Raw genomic sequence first — 15,903 nt, 5'->3', positions numbered from 1 at the left:
TAAAAAAAATGTGTGGGTGTGACAGTTCAGGACATGATTTGGTAGGCATGATGGTGTTGTGTTGATGGTTGGACTTGGTAATCTTAGAGTTTTTTTCCAGCCTTAAGGATTCTATGATTCAGTGATTAAATAACACTGGTGATTTCTATGTGTAAGGACTGACACATCCCATGCAGTAAGCAATGCTTCGTGCATGCTCCCTTGACTTGTTTATTCCTTGTTTTGGGAGGAGAATTCAAGAAACATGTCCTAAACAGTGCCTCCTTTTGCAGTAAATAACTACAGTGATGCTACTTTCAGTGTTTTGTCTATATGTCAGTACTTTTCTCCAAGGTTGCCCCAACCTAAAAGTAGGGACCAGTGTTTTGGGTTAGTAGGCCTAGTAGGTTTGGATTTATATGTAGTGGTACTTGTTCCTGTGAGACGTCTCTAGGAGCTGACTGATGCACATTGTCTAAGCAGCAAGTTATAAAGCAGGTAGAAAGAAAAAACCTGTGTCCTGAAGGACCCATAAATGAGAAAAATAACATTATGAATGCGTAGAAGATAAGTCAGGTGAAAAGAAGCATCTTCTCATAAATAAACTAATTGATTTGGAAAAGCAGAGCATCTGAGCAGGTGTACAGGAGCCCTCTGTCCACTTTGTTCTTAATACTGGTCCAGAGCATCATTGTGATTCATAGATACAGGGTTAAAGGTAGGTGCTACAAAAGAGAAGATATGCCTGTGCCAGACAGGGAGAGGTGGGTTCAGGGAGCAGTGTGCACAGCGATATGGTGTTAATGATGAAGCACTGCTGAAGTGTGATAGTTGTCAAGGGCTTTCTTACTGCTAACTTTTTTTGTTGTGTTTGCAAAAATGATGAAACAGCTTCTTTTCTTGCAATGTAAATATATTTAAGCCTTATCATCAGAAGACTTGGATGGCTTGAACGATGCAGAGCCTTATTTTTTTTAAGGTGTGGCACACTCCTGGCCCTCTGGGATTTTATTATTTCCAGTTAAGGTCTGAGAGTTTGTCTTCATGGACCTGTTGCAGGATCTGGATATGAATTTGTATTTTGTGTGTCTTGAAGAGTAGAAGCCCTCAGTTCTTAATTAGGGTTGTTGCAGTTGTCTGTTTTCTTGTTGCGCTTGCTTATGATGTCAGTGAAGGAAGTGGTCTCGTGTTTACAGAAACTGTGTAAGCAACAGCACTGACCATTTTCCACTGAATTCAGTCATCTTTCAAGAAACTTTGACAGTACCCTAAGCAGATGCTTGTGAAAGAGGCAAGCAGGTGGTGGTTCTTTACCTACTCGCACTCTGTAAAAGTCCACTCAGCCCACAACAAAGTGCAGCTCAGGAACTTAATGGAACAGAAGTACTGAAGACTTAAATTTCCACAGTGGATTTCTTCTCCATCAACTCATTCTTGCCTTGCACTTGTGTGGAGCTCTGATGTTCCTAACATCAGGCTGCAAGTAGTTCTGTGGGTCAAATACGCAGTGACGCAGGAGGCATCTCCATTGGTTTTGAACACACTTGCTGCTACTTCTGTTTAGTATTTTCTACTTTTTCAATTAGAAGAGACACCGATGGGTTATTATCTGTTTACCTGTTTCAAGTAATTCATAAAGGCGATTACAATAAATTGTGTATGCGTAATGGTAAAACAAAATTTCCAATATGACTGCCAAGGCAGAGAAATTACCAGGAAATTTGAAAAGATTTACTCTGAGCTTCCTAATAGCACTGTTTTTATGCGGTTATTTTATTGATAGCTTTGATTTCTTTTAAATTACATTTTTCCCATTATTGTGATTTATTATAATGAGGCCACCTTGCCTGGAAAAAGGGGTAGCCCAAATTTTGTGTAATGTCTAGGTTATATTTACCAAGTATTAGGAGCAGAATTTCAAGGTTTAAGTTTTAGTGGTGTTGTGCATGCATTTTTACAGACAACATGCATGCAAGATATGAAGGACAGGTAGTTTTTTGCTTATTTAAATTGGGCATGCTCTTAATAGCGATATAGCTGTGCTTTTTCTGCTCTTGACAAACCACTGTTTAGAGCTGTGAAAAGTTTGACTAAATTTGATTTCAGCTTATACTTTGAATGATAACCTTTAGATTTCCGTTAAGGTTTGTAAACAGGTTACAGTGCAGGAACTAAGTCATTCTGATAAAAGAATATTCAAATGGGAAACAAATGTGTAATATTAAGGGTCTGGACAAGAGTCTTAAGCTTGAAACATATAAAAGTAAATACTAGGCTGAGCGCTTAGTCACCAGTGAAACAAATGGCAGAGCTGTTTACTTACCTGTTTAGAATTGCCTCATCGCCTAATGGGGCTGTGCATTGTATGGCAAGTGCCTTGTTATCGTACGTTGGGTAATCCTGATGTGCCAAAACAAGTCTAACCAGAGATGTGACAACTCCAAGGATGGCAGGATTTTCCCTCAGTATCCTTACTTACTGAGCTTACTGCTGCCAGTAGCCATGCAGTTCTTTTGGTTCGTTCTTTTATCTCATCTCCTCCTCCCGTTTGTAACCCATTCCCATTTTCCTTTGTTTAGGCAGGTTCTTTACTCAAATCTTTATTAATTTTTCTTTTTTTTTTAAAAAAAAAACCCTTTACTGATAGAAACATTTTGTGGAAATCCAGCCCCCTAAAATTTTACCTCTCAAAAGAAATTGCAGCACTAATTGGAAATGAAATGGTTACCACACGATAGCGGGATTAGTATTTGCACCTGTGATGAGCACAGACTTTGTGTATGTGTTTGTACGCAGTCGTGCTGACAGGGTTTGACAGGATAATTTTGATGGAAGGAGCTTCAAGGGTTGCTCTTGTTTGGAGGAACAATCCAGCAGTGTTTTTGGTGTGGTGAATTGGCTTGGATCCTCTTGTTACTAGAACTGCGTGTCTGTACATCAGATCTGCAGTGTGTACAGGGCTTCTGGGAGAAACATTTGTACCATGTTCTCCAGCCTGACTGTTCAATTCCCTGTCCCATCCTCCCGATCGGCAGAATTCTGGACATCACTGTTGCTTCTTACTGGGAAGGACTTGGACTCCAGGCTTTGTATTAATATTGTAGACAATTATATTAGTGTAGTGACTCAGGACGGGATCTAATGCCATCTGATATTATTCTTTGTAGTCTCGTTTATTGTCTCCTGTTCATCGATTCTCCTGTTTCTTTTCTTTTGTCCTTTGCACAGAGCTGCATAGAGACTTATTTGTTTCCCTGTCTCTGCTCACAGCGCCTTCCTAACCTATTTAGCTTAGTAAATGAATATCGGAATGTACAGCTGCTGCAGTAGACGTGAGAAGGAGGTAGTAAGCAGCAAACACAGGTTAAGAGATTACTGAAGAATGCTGTTGTGACTACTAAGTTGGTCTGCTGTAAGTAGAGAGTATTTTGACTAATTCTTGCGTGACCTCATTAGAAAGCAAGAAAACCATCAGTAGCTAGAGAGCTACGTTGAACGTAAGACAAACAGTTGATGTAAGAACGCATGCGAATTGAAATGATAATAAAACTGGAGAAAAAAAACTGGTTTGAATTCAGAGCATATTTTAGTCTAAGGGAGGATAACTTAATGTGGAAATACGGAAGAAAAGAAATAAGGGATCATTCCATAGGGAGATTCATGCTGAACAGCACAGCGAAGGATGAAGGAAGCCAAATCAAGGACAGCGTGATACTAATCAGTGTACAGGCTTTTTTGCTTTGATATCTGCTTCTAAGTGAGTATTCAATTATGCTCTTTGAGCTTTGCCTTACTTAACAAGAACAAAGAAAGAGTAGTGCTCTCCATTGAGTAGTGAATCTTATTCTGATAGGTGGTGGAAGAGGAATTATTTGACATTAGATGAAATAACAATTGCTTCTTACTGCTTCTGCCTGTCACTTCTGCTGAAAGACAGAAGTTTCTTCAAATGTTTAATTTTTGGGTGCTGTGGTTTAAATGCATGTATAGGTTTACGGTTCCTTGCATTTTTGTGTTTCGTTGAATGTTGTCAGGTTACCTGTACAACTCAAACAGCTGTCCAACAGAAATGTGGGGCTTCTAGGTTTTTGATGTAGGAAAAAAAAATATAGAACATGTGGTTGCAGAGACAACCACATGTTCTTTTTGCTTTTGCAAAGGTGCAAAATTCTCATTTTCCCTTGAGACAGTAGCCTGTGTCAACTCCTCGCCCTCATAATTCACATGCCTGTTCCATTTTGAATGTGCTGTTTTGGGTGGTGGTATGTGCTGAAGCTTGAAGGTCACTAATGTTTCTTTTCTCTGTATTCAAACATAAATATGGTGGATTCTTGTTCATAAAGTATGACATCCTCACCTCTAACTTCAATAAGATTTTGACCCAGTCTGTAATCATGGTGTTACATTTCAGTTTTGCCCGGTGGCTCCCAAAACACTTGTGTTTGACATAATCCACACTGAAATGAAACAAATGGCATACTGTATTTGTGACATGCTATCCATTCTGAGCTGTGATTTATTTCCCTTTGATTTTCTAATGTAGAATTTTTACGTTTTGCTTGCTTTTCCTACAGACAGCTGGGAAAGTTCATTTACAAGATTCTCTTGACATGAGTCTGCTATTTCTGTGAAATGCGCTGGTCAGAAGAGACCTGGCATAGTTTTCTCTCTGGAAACCTTCTTTACCAGGAAGACATTTTACTTTAGCAGCAGCTTTTTGTATTTTCTCACATAGTCATTCTATCTTTACTTGACTGACTTTTTGCTAACATTGCTGTCTAATCTTGGAACGTATATTTGAAGGACATTTTTTATACCTACCCGCTATTCATGCCCACCACCTTCTCTTTATTCCTCCATGAGAATTCAGTTTTAAAGTACCCAAGATTTCCCTCTGGGTCCAGTACTTTAATGCTGTATTTGGAGGGAAAGCTGTCTTTGAAAGTTACTTCATTTGTCCAGTAGATCTCAATACCGTATGCAAATGAAAAAGTTTTTCTTCCTTTGGGACCAAAGTTCCCCAAAATCTCATTTTCTGTTCTGGAAAACACCCCATATTACACCAAATTAAGCCATCCTGTTTGTTTTCATGCCAATTAAACCATCATTACTTCCTTGAGCGTGCTTGTTTCTTTAAGCAATGAATTTCTTGATCTTTTCTTTTTACGTCATCAGCATTAACGGCTTCGTCATGAGGCTTGCATATTAACTGGGAAAAGGGCAAGTAGCTATGAGCACAGCTACCGCTTTCTTTTAATGTATGTGATTCCTTGCCTAAGTTATGCTTATGAAGTTACTTTAAGAAAAACAAACCCAAACTCGCACTCTGTTGGGATCTTTTCCACGCTGGTAGCTCTGAACAGTTCGCAAACAGTTTGTGATGTATTAGGTCTTTTGAAAAAGTGAAAGTTCCCATCTAGGTATGATCACGTAGATTGGCAGGACATGGTATGTAGGACCTCTTCCACTCTATGCTGATATGTGTTCAGTAAAACATATTAGCACTTTTAGCATGTGATGTGTTTCTTCTTTGGGGGTACGTTTTATAGTTACTGTTGTATGTGTATATATAGTTACTGATGGATAATGCATGTGTATATATATACGCATATAGTTACTGATGGATAATGCGTTTATATATACACACATATAGTTACTGATGGATAATGTGTATGTGTACATATATATATGTCTATATATATATATGTGTGTGTGTTATCATTACTGTTGTGCTCAGGAGACTCTCAGCCATACCAGGATAACGTCTCAGGATATGGATACGCTTGCTATGACTCCGGTGCTACATGTTTCTTAGAGTGTTAAAGTTGCGATGGCAAATGAAGGACCTTTTGATCTACCTAGTAAAAAGTGTTAGTGGAAGCAAAACCTAAGGTCTGTGATTGCCAAAGAGGAAAAAGAGATCAGACATAAAACTTACTGCAGTTCTGGCAACAAGACACTGAAATATCGGATCCTCTTGCTGACTGAATTGAGTGCTGTAGACCAACAGCTGATGCTTTTCATAAATGTTACCATTGTGTCTGATTCCCTTCTAATTCCTTAATTTATGGAAATCAAGGGTTCTGTCATAGTTCTATTCTGATAATTAACAAGATCTCCACTTTTTTTATAGTCATTGCTTCGCGCTAAACTTTTTAAAGCCAAAACTCTCAGTGAGATGTAAAGATTGGTTAAAAGTAATGGTAGCTTTCTTAATCCATTTCCTCAGCATTTTGTCCACCTGATGTGTGGAGTAATTTTGTGCCAGACCGAAGTAGACATGTATCATTGTGGGATCTGAAGATATTTCCTAGTTTCTTAATTCCTAACCCCCAAAACTCTTTCAAATTGTTCACACCAGAGTAAAGGATATTGTTGGAACAAGGTTAATGGGGGATCCATCTATTCCTGATTTCAATCCACAAAATCTTGACCCTTCAAAGCTAACACTTTATTGATTTTTGAGTCCTATGATGCTATGCTGAAAAGCTGTCTCAATAACTCGTTTTTATAGTGTTTGGCACTGACAGAGAGCAAATTGTTCAGTATAAAATGATACCCACAAATTATTTTCCCTGCTTCCCTTCCACCAAGACAGTACAAACTTCTTTAGTGATTGCTACAAGGTTATTAGCAGTAACGAAATCCAAATTATGATGATATTGTAGGTCCAGTTCTTAAAACTGTTTGATCCTCTTTAGGTTTATCCGCAGTCCACTCTGTGGTTGCTCTGTACAAGGTTCGCAAATGAAATCTGATTCCAGTTTTCATGATGCCAGGGAGACCTTATAGTACTGCCTTCCAGTACTTAAAAGGAGCCTGCAAGAAAGCTGGGAAGGGACTCACAGTGCAGCGACAGGTTGAGGGGTAGCAATTTTAAGCTGGAAGAGGGGAGATTTTGATTAGATAGTAGGAAGAATTTTTTTACTGTGAGGGTGGTGAGGCTCTGGCCGAGGTTGCCAGGGAAGTCGTGGCTGCCCCATCCCTGGAGGTGTTCAAAGCCAGGTTGGATGGAGCTCTGAGCAATGTGATCCAGTGGGAGGTGTCTCTGCCCATGGCAGGGCGGGGTGGAACTGGATGATCTCTAAGGTCCCTTCCAGCCCAAACCATTCTATGATCATTACAGCTCTAAGCATGAGTAAGTTGTACCTCATTTCCATGCATTTCACAGATATTTTTTGCACAGTCATTGGTGAAATTCTAGCTGGTTTAACTGCTTGAGGGAGGGGCGTGGGGGGAATGGCACAGGAACAAAACGAATTGAAGGCATCGGATTGCTAGTTCCTTGAGTGATCTCTGAAAATAAAGCCACCAGGTTACTTCACTTGTTTTAGACCTGAACTGCCTTAGGTGTAGCTGCTTAGGGGTTATTGAGTTATTGCATATAACTACATTGCTTTGTTTGATGAGTCCATAATGTTAACTTTTTAGCTCTCCTCATTTTTACAAATAATACACAATACTTTTTATTTAGTACTTAAGGGCAAGCGTGAAAGGGATTAGCAGGTCCTTTACCTTTATGTGACTTCGACAGAGAACTGTACTGTGAAGTAAAACGAAGACATGTTTCAGTTTTATGGGCTACTGAGCCTAATGTTCTAGATGCTGTTGATGTTCTAAAGATCATGGCAGTACATAACAATATCCAGTTTTATTGTAATGTTATTTTTTGTTGCATCTTATTTGATCATTTTCTCTTTTTGTTTATTTCTCCTAATTCCATGTGCTGGTGGTTTGCTGCTATATACGTTATATACAAAATAGTGGCTTTTGTACTCGGGAATGATAGTAGTCTTGAATAACATTGAAAGTGGTTGCTTTTTAGTCTGTTAGTCTCAAGATGAGGCTTAATAAAAAATTTTTCCGCAGTGGCTGCGTATGAAGTCCTTGAAAATTCCTTTTGAGAATAGTAAGCCTATAATCTTGGGAGCTTTTTGCTTACTGTATCATATATTGTATTTCAGTCAAGTTTCAGGGTGTATTAGGTAGTGGTGCTAAAGACTAATCTTTTCAATTAGTCATTACACTTAATCATTTTTTTTTTCTCCCTTGTGCTTGAATTACAGTTTAATTAAATTTGAAACAGTTAAGGTGGACAGCCTTTTCCATTATAGTTGGTCATGTATTGCATAGAGAATGCATAGTCATTCCTGTAATAATTCAGGCGAGTTTTTCAACTCTGTTTAAGCCAAATCTGTTGCTTTAGAAGCCTGAAATGTGGTTCTTCTAAGCTCAGAAATAATTTGTAGGGCTTAAATAGCCTTTCAAGTTGACACAAACAGCTTTGCGCACATACTGAGCACTGGTCTCTGTACCAAATGATACATGTGGGTCTTCATACTGCACCAAGAGGAGGCTTTTGACTCTTCGTTTGGTAACTGTACCTGTAGTTGAAAATGGTAAATGGTTTTTTTGGCACATGCTTGTGTATGTCAGAGTTCATCTTGATGACATTTTAGTTCATAGGTAGTTCATTTAGTTCAATTGCTTGGTGAAGTGTTTTTTTTTTACTGAAGGAAATATTCAGGAGTTTGATCAATCAGCCAGTTCCAAAGTGATGGCCTACTTGTGATTTCATATTACGATAAATAGGTAAAGTGATGTACATGCCGGGTTTATTTAGCAGCATACTGTTTTATTTTGCATTACCACATTCAGTTAACCAAATAATTTAAGAAAAGTTATAAAGGTGAGCATAAGTATTTGCCTGAATTGATCAGATCTTAATTAGCTTTAACTGACAAAGCATCCTCTATTAATCCTTTGAAAATTTCTACAGAAGCAGATTGTGCTGTACTTTTAAGGAGGAGCCCACCTAGCGCTGGAAGGCAGTCTGTGATTGTTCCTAGCACATGCCTTTTGGCCTCTGGTATCTTCTTTTGGGTTTTATTCTGGTTGTTTTCAAGTGATGCTGTGCCACTATAGATGAGGCACACTGAACTCGCAGGACATTTGTGCATTAGTTTTGTTTGTTTGGTATTTTCTGCCTTGTTTGCCTTCAAATCAGTGTCGACTGAATCTTCTCAGCGGGCAGTGTGAATAAAAAAATAAAAATTGTTTGCCTTTAAGGTAGAATAGAACTTCTTGTCCAGTTCATCACCTTGTATTTCTGTGACAAGAACTGAAAGATGCTTTCCCTCACATAGCAGTAACAATAATTCAAACATATAATATTGAATTGGTCCTCCTTACTGGAGATGACAGCTGTTTGGGGAGGGTAGTTTGGGTGTTTTTGCAATTATTCTATGGGCAGAGTTTAATAGCAAAGAGCCAGCTATATAAATATTTGTTGATCTGTTATAACAAGTATCTTATTCTGTTTAACAGCAACCATGAAGTCGGCATCAGAAGAGCCAGTCCCATTACATGAAGAATTTATCTACTGTTGTGGAGCTGCTACCCATGTCTTAAAATGTGGGCCCTGGAAGGACCTCTCAAAAGATGAAAGTCAAAATCTGCCCAGGCTCTTATTCATGATTATTCCTGGTAAGGGTCTTTTTTTTGTTTGTTTAGGTCTAGAAATGATGATTGGAAAAGGCACATTCAGTTTCAAAAATCTCAGTAAGTGGTAGAATTTGGCCCATCCATATGGCCCAAAAGATCAGTAGTATTGAAAAGGTGAAATTTATTATATTTGATTACTGTTGTCATCTGCATTTATCGTGGTGCTGTAAGATAAAACTGAGAAACAGAGAGTCTCTGTTTACTCTCTGGAGGTGGTTTGCTGACAGCATTGTGGGTTATTTTTTCTTCTGTTGCTCTCTATCCGTTCATTTCTCGTGTGTTGAAGTGGTACTACAATGTCAGCTGTGTGCCAACTGAAAGATGAAAGGTACAATATTTGAGGGAAATTTCTGGATACAGTAGTTTTCTTAAAGTTTTTGGTTTTTTTCAGTAAATAGGTTTTAACTTTACATTTTGCCCATGCATTTTTATGATAAGCCTCTTGAAGCCAATGAGCATCATACAGTTATATTTCAATCTGGTCATCTTAAAAGGAAGGCTCTAAACTTTCATTATCATATGCTAAAATAAATGGAGAAGTCCCAAATTCACTGAAGTCTGCCAATGAATTGCAGTTCTCTCATTAGTAAAAATAGTGTTTGAGCTTGCTCAGGCACAGATACTGTGACTGTTTCATGCCTTAGAGTTTGCAGATTTCTGATGCTTCCTATCCTTTATTTGAACCTTTTGGATACTGTTACTTCCTCCAAAACAGTGATGTGAATAATGACTCTTCTGGTTATCCAGAATTTTGGCTTTCTGTTTCTGTTACAATATACTCAGTTGCTGTTTAAGGGCAAGTGTATGGGATCATCTTTACTCAGTTGTGAAAGAGAGATCAGGTTCCATTTTTCAGGTTTTTTTTTTGCAATTTTTTGGAAGCCCCATGGAATATTTCATTAGTTTCATTGGGCACGGTGATTTTATGCCCTTTCCTCCTGGAGTTTAGTAATAATGTAAATTTTAACCCAATGACAATGAAGTTTAAATTCTTTCCTTAGATGAAAAGAATAAATAAGCCTCATATAATTACATCTTGCTACTGTTTTGTGGGAATGCATTTTAAGTCAGATATCATCTAGTGCAACTTTTTAGTAAAAGACTGTATGGATCCAAGTTGTCAAACAGTTTTCTGGAGGTACAAGCCTGTTTTGATGCTTTTCAGTTGCTGTTTTCATCCTGTTAAGGCATTTCTGGAAGGCCTAAATGAACAGCTAGGTTAAGTGTTTCTTTTTCCCCCAAGCTCTGGAGCTTTCATTTGTCTTCAGGTTGTAATACCCTTGTGTTTGAGTTGGTGATAGAACCTGTAACTAGGGTAAATCTGTAGAGCAAACTTATATCGGTAGAAAGATTTTTAGGGGAAGAGCACAGAAGTCAAACAAGAGCATCCTAGGCAAGGTGCCTCTGCAAGGCACGTAATTTTTTCTGCTCCAAATATTTCAAGTCACACAGTCTTTATGGGCTTTATATCACAGTTCTCCTTAATAACATCTTTCTTTAACTAGATAGGTATCCAGAAATAGACATCAGTAAAATATTCAGAGCGTTTGTCATGGGCTGCAAGTTTTTGCAAGCAGCTGGTTTATGGTTTTGCTCTTAGTTCTGAATTATTTTGGTAACAAACTGGAAGTTCTCTCACTCAGCAACCACAATAATGCTATCTTCATTTTAGATACCCCAATTCAGTAGTGAATCGAATTACCGAGGCTTCTTGCTGTGGCTGGCAGAGAGCTGACTACGACCTGGCATAACATAATGCAGTATTGCTTCTCATAAATCAAATGTTATTTTCCTCCTGGTATATGCATCATTTTTAGCCTTCAAGGGAAATTTCTGTCTGCCAACACAAAAATACAGCCTTAGGAGAGATCCGGACATCGAGGTCATCTGGCAACACGTTTGTGTACCTAAACAGTTAGGATTAGATAGCATTCCCCTCATGCTTTTGTAACTTCCTGAGTATGAAATGCGGAGCCCTTCTGGAGTCCAGCAGTTTTCACACTTGAAAGGCATGTATCCCTAGCTGAGATTCTTTCTGGAATGAAATAAAGAGGAGCAAAAGGATCACTTGGTACAGGTCAAGGAAAGAAATACCCAGACAAGAGCAGTTCTTGCTCAAAAGGGAGAGCATGCACAGCCAAGTGTTTAATGATCTGATACGAGGGTGGTCAGTCCTATTGCATGTGAGACATTGTTCTGTGTATTAAACTGCTGTGGTACATACTTTTCTGGTCTTAATGAAATCCATACACCTGATTTTTTTTTATATGTAATCAAACAAAACTGGGTTGGGTATAGGAGGTAAAATTCTCAGCTTCTACTGGATTTGAATCGTTGCAAGAGGTTTAAGCATAAATACTGTATACATATTTTCTTTTAGTTTTTTTTTTTTTTAGTCAATTTTCTTCATAAAGGCAAGGATTTCTCTCTGGTCTGACTTTAAAAAAAAGGGGGAGAGGGAGGCAGCTGACTCCAAAACATTCTACTCTCAAATCAATGGCAAAATGCCCATTGACTTTAAATGAGTTAGGTTTCTGCCTCCTGAGGTCTGAGAGCTCACTCTGCTTGAAGCAGTTGGAATACAGAAGATGCAGCTGAGTTCAATCTTGTTTAACTACAACAAGCTAATGTTTATATTAATGGCACTCTTTGTAAACTGATTATTTTATTAAGTTTTACTGTATTGGGAAGGGACTCTTTATCAGGGAGTGCAGCGGTAGGACGAGGGGTTATGGTTTTAAGCTGAAAGAGGGCACATTTAGATTAGAAATTAGATTAGAAAGAAGTTTTTTTCCTGTGGGGTTGGTGAAGCACTGGCCCAGGTTGCCCAGAGAAATCGTGATGCCTCATCCCTGAAGGTGTTCAAGGTCAGGTTGGATGAGGCTTCGAGCAGCCTGATTGAGTGCAAGATGTCCTTGCCCATGGCAGGGGTCTTGGAACTGGATGGTCTTTAAGATCCCTTCTGACCCAAACCATTTTATGATTCTATATTAGTTGAAATTGTTAATGTGCACTTTTTTGCTCATAACATATTTTTCCTTGTAAAGATGTGTTTACAGAAGTAAATTATTACTGTGTAAAAGGCACAGTTTTCCCTCAGTTCAGAATATATGCATATAGTTGCCTTTCTTAATATGAATTCTTTTAATTGTTTAATTCAATTCTTTTGTATTAAAATCAAAGAGATTTGCTCATGAGAGTAAAACTAAATGTGTACAGTTGAAGGATCAGGTCCATGGTTTTCTGGAAGTGTAGGCGTTATGGAAAGGACAGGAATTACTTTTTCCTCTTGTGCCGTAAAGGTCTGTTTTCCCTTATGCAGTGTTTATTTAGTGTACAATTAGCAGTGAAGTATAAAATCTGCTACAGCAATATTTACCATTGCTTGGGTTCATTGAAAACCAGGATCCACAAAGTGTAATGGAATTGTTTTTTTACTGTTTTAAGACTGTCTATTTGTGTCTGTTTATTTATTAAACATTTAACTTTGTAGATAACTACAGTACAGATTTTAAAACCACTGTGCTGTTTAGCTCATGAAGTTTTGCTGTTCATCCGAATTTTTCTTGCATTTCATTGCAAGAGTGCATTGCCATACCTTCATAATTTTTGTTACTGTAAACTGGTTTACTGTTGCTGTAAACCAGGCGATCGTGTGCTCGGGAAGCTTAGTTCACAGTTGATAGTGTATAATGTAAATAACTTTTTTGTGGTAAAACATGCTACACACGTTTCATTCATAAATATATATAAAATACTTTCAGAATTTGGTTCTTTGGCATGCCTGCGGAGTACTAGCTATGCTTGCCAAATTTCTTGACCTGCCTGCTTGCAGTTGGATTGCTGCAGGGTTATTGGAACATCTTATTGTTTTACCAATTCATGCGGTGCCTCGGTGGTGTTTAAGCCCTATGAGGACTTAACCAGACACTTAATGTGTAAAGATATAATCTCCTGAGCTAATATTGTGCGTCAGGAGTTGCTTATTGTTGTTGGTAGAACAGAAGGTGAGGGCTTGGATTCTGATCTTCTCTTAGGAGTAGGTACGCTTTCAGTATGTAATCTGGCTTTGTCTTCACTTGTTGTTTTGATATTTAACAATCAACATTTGCATAAGAAAAGATCTACTGAGCGTAACTATATAATAACACTTTGCACTGAAACTAATTGTATAACCCTTAAGCCTTGGTTCCTTTGTATTTTGTTTTTTTGGCTCCTGCTAACACAGCTTTTTTTAAGTTGTTAATCATTCGCTCTACTCAGCAGTCACTGAAATGAATAGTTCTTCAGAGGTCTTCTGTCACCACCAAGACCAAGGGGTTTGCTTAATAATGAAAGAATGTATTTCCTCATTCTACAAACTGTGTAAAGCATGTTTACTCCATTTCTCCTCGGTTTGGTTTTAGAATGTGCTTTGATTTATACAGAATATACGTGATTAAATGTGCTTGTTGGTACATAATCTGTATGTTACAACCATTTGTCTGCAAGAACTGCATTGGATATAGTCAAGACTCATAGTACGGGCAGATTAGATTGCAGTGTGTCACTTCTGGCAACCTTGGCAAGAATGTAATCCAAAATTCTGTATGTGAATCTTCATACTTAATGTGCGCGTAAACCAATAAAACCAAGATAGATCAGAGCTGTTTATGTGAAGCAAACCTTGATTTTGGAGTAGAGACCAAGTCTATACTCCAAGACTTCCTTTGGAGTCGAGGAAGGTCCTTCCATCCTCTCAGGCACTTCTTTTTAAGCCAGCAGCCAGTGTCTCCTCTCCCAAGGCACAGTAGGGTTCACCATTTGCCCTTGAAATACAACTAGAGGAATGCTGTTGGCCATGGACAGCCAGGTAAAGAGGAAAGATGACATTTTGCCACCTGGGCAAGGGGATTTCTGGCTTCTGAGTCCTGTTCTGTTCCATGTATTGTGCTCAGTCACTGAATGAGCTCCAGCAGCAATTCTATGAATAAAGTTGAGAACCTGTTTGATGTGAACGCATTAGGCAGTAAAAGCTGCTTTTTTCTTCTCTTTCTGTTTTTGTGGTTGATATTTTTTTGTGTTTGTTTTTTTATATACTGAGTAGTGCAAGAGCATCAGCAGTAGGAAAAAATGCCTGTTCAGCCTCACCTCATTTTTTACCTCTGTGGTTTTGCCACTGTCAGCCTGGTTGAGAGCTGTCCTGGGGGGTTTGTTTTTTTCCTGAAAGGTCAGACTGGCTTCATGTCACCTAGTTTAGAAAGAGACTCTGAGGCCCAATTTCATCTAGCCTAATAATAAACACCTAATTAAAGTGCTGAAGTAAGGAGCCAAAATTCCTAGGTGCTTTGTGTAATCCTTAGCTATGGATGGGCACGGTCAAGAGCATTTCTGTCTGCTGAGAGATTAGGATGCCCCTAGATGCTGTGAAGTCTCCAGCTGTGGAGATAATGAGATCGTGACTGGGTGCAGATGTTGGCAACCTACTGCAGCCAAACCTGCATGAACAGGGAGTGAACTGGGAGATCTCAGATGATCCCTTTGGACTTCAGCGGTCCTGCAGATGTGACCCAGGGACTGGCCATCCAGTCTCCATGTCCAAGTGTGGCTTCTAATCCGGATTGATTTTGGGGTACCCTCAAAAGGTAGTAAAGCTAAGTATATTGATAGTCTTAGACATTAGAATTAGGCACTCTTCCAAGAGCTGTAATTTAAGGTACCTTCTCCTTGCTTTCACAGCCATACTGCATGGCAAGTGCCTTATCACTGAAATTGGGTCTGTTGAGTGTTAGGAACCAAACAGAATTAAAAATTGGTGAGGCATGAGGTATGGCACTTAAACATAGTATGGAAAGAGTATGCCAGAAGAGGGGGAAGTTTTAAAGATTACAAAAAAGATGTAGTGTTTTTTTGGAAAGCTTATTGCTGTAATACCCAACTCTACCAGGTGCTAGCAGGCTTCAGGCTGACGTCGGAGTGCATAGGTAAGCACTGACTATTTCTCTACGGTATGAGTATCACAAAAATTTAGTAGTTTTATAAGACTATTCTAGAGTAATGAATTGGTTCTGTGCATTGTTGAGGATCATAAAAATGTCTTTTACTTGCAGTAGGAGGAGGGAAATAAAGGAATTGCATTTACAGTGTGTAGAGAATATAAGGATTGGAGTGTTTGGACTTGCGTTCCCAGCTTTTCCACTGAGTTGCTCTTCAGTAGATGCCCAGTCATCCTCGCAAATTGTGTACCAAATTGTGTATGTAATCTGTCACCCAATCTTTAAGCAAGTGTTCGGTTACATTCAGCTAACACTGAGGAAATAAATTAACGATAAAAGCACAGCTACTTAATTGAGACAACAAATATTTCCAATCCTGGAATGCTAAAATCATTGACCAGCTCCATGGGCAGTTCCACTCTTCCTGATTGTGTGAAATTCTTGG

At 38.6% G+C, this 15,903-nt stretch overlaps 1 protein-coding gene across 1 annotated transcript in view; it reads left to right on the top strand.

Moving 5' to 3' along the window:
- The window catches only part of LDAH (lipid droplet associated hydrolase), a 111,913-nt gene that overhangs the window by 1,139 nt on the left and 94,871 nt on the right, over positions 1-15,903 (top strand). Inside the window, exon 2 of the mRNA XM_054063649.1 lies at positions 9,307-9,465. Within this exon, the coding sequence (XP_053919624.1) occupies positions 9,312-9,465 (154 nt within the window). The 5' untranslated portion in view covers positions 9,307-9,311. The remainder of the gene's footprint in view (positions 1-9,306; positions 9,466-15,903) is intronic.

This window comes from Cuculus canorus, chromosome 3 (genome assembly GCF_017976375.1).
Source record: "Cuculus canorus isolate bCucCan1 chromosome 3, bCucCan1.pri, whole genome shotgun sequence".
Taxonomy (NCBI): Eukaryota; Metazoa; Chordata; class Aves; order Cuculiformes; family Cuculidae; genus Cuculus; species Cuculus canorus.
Note: the sequence above shows the minus strand (reverse complement) of the source record. Positions and strands in the feature narration are given on the sequence as shown.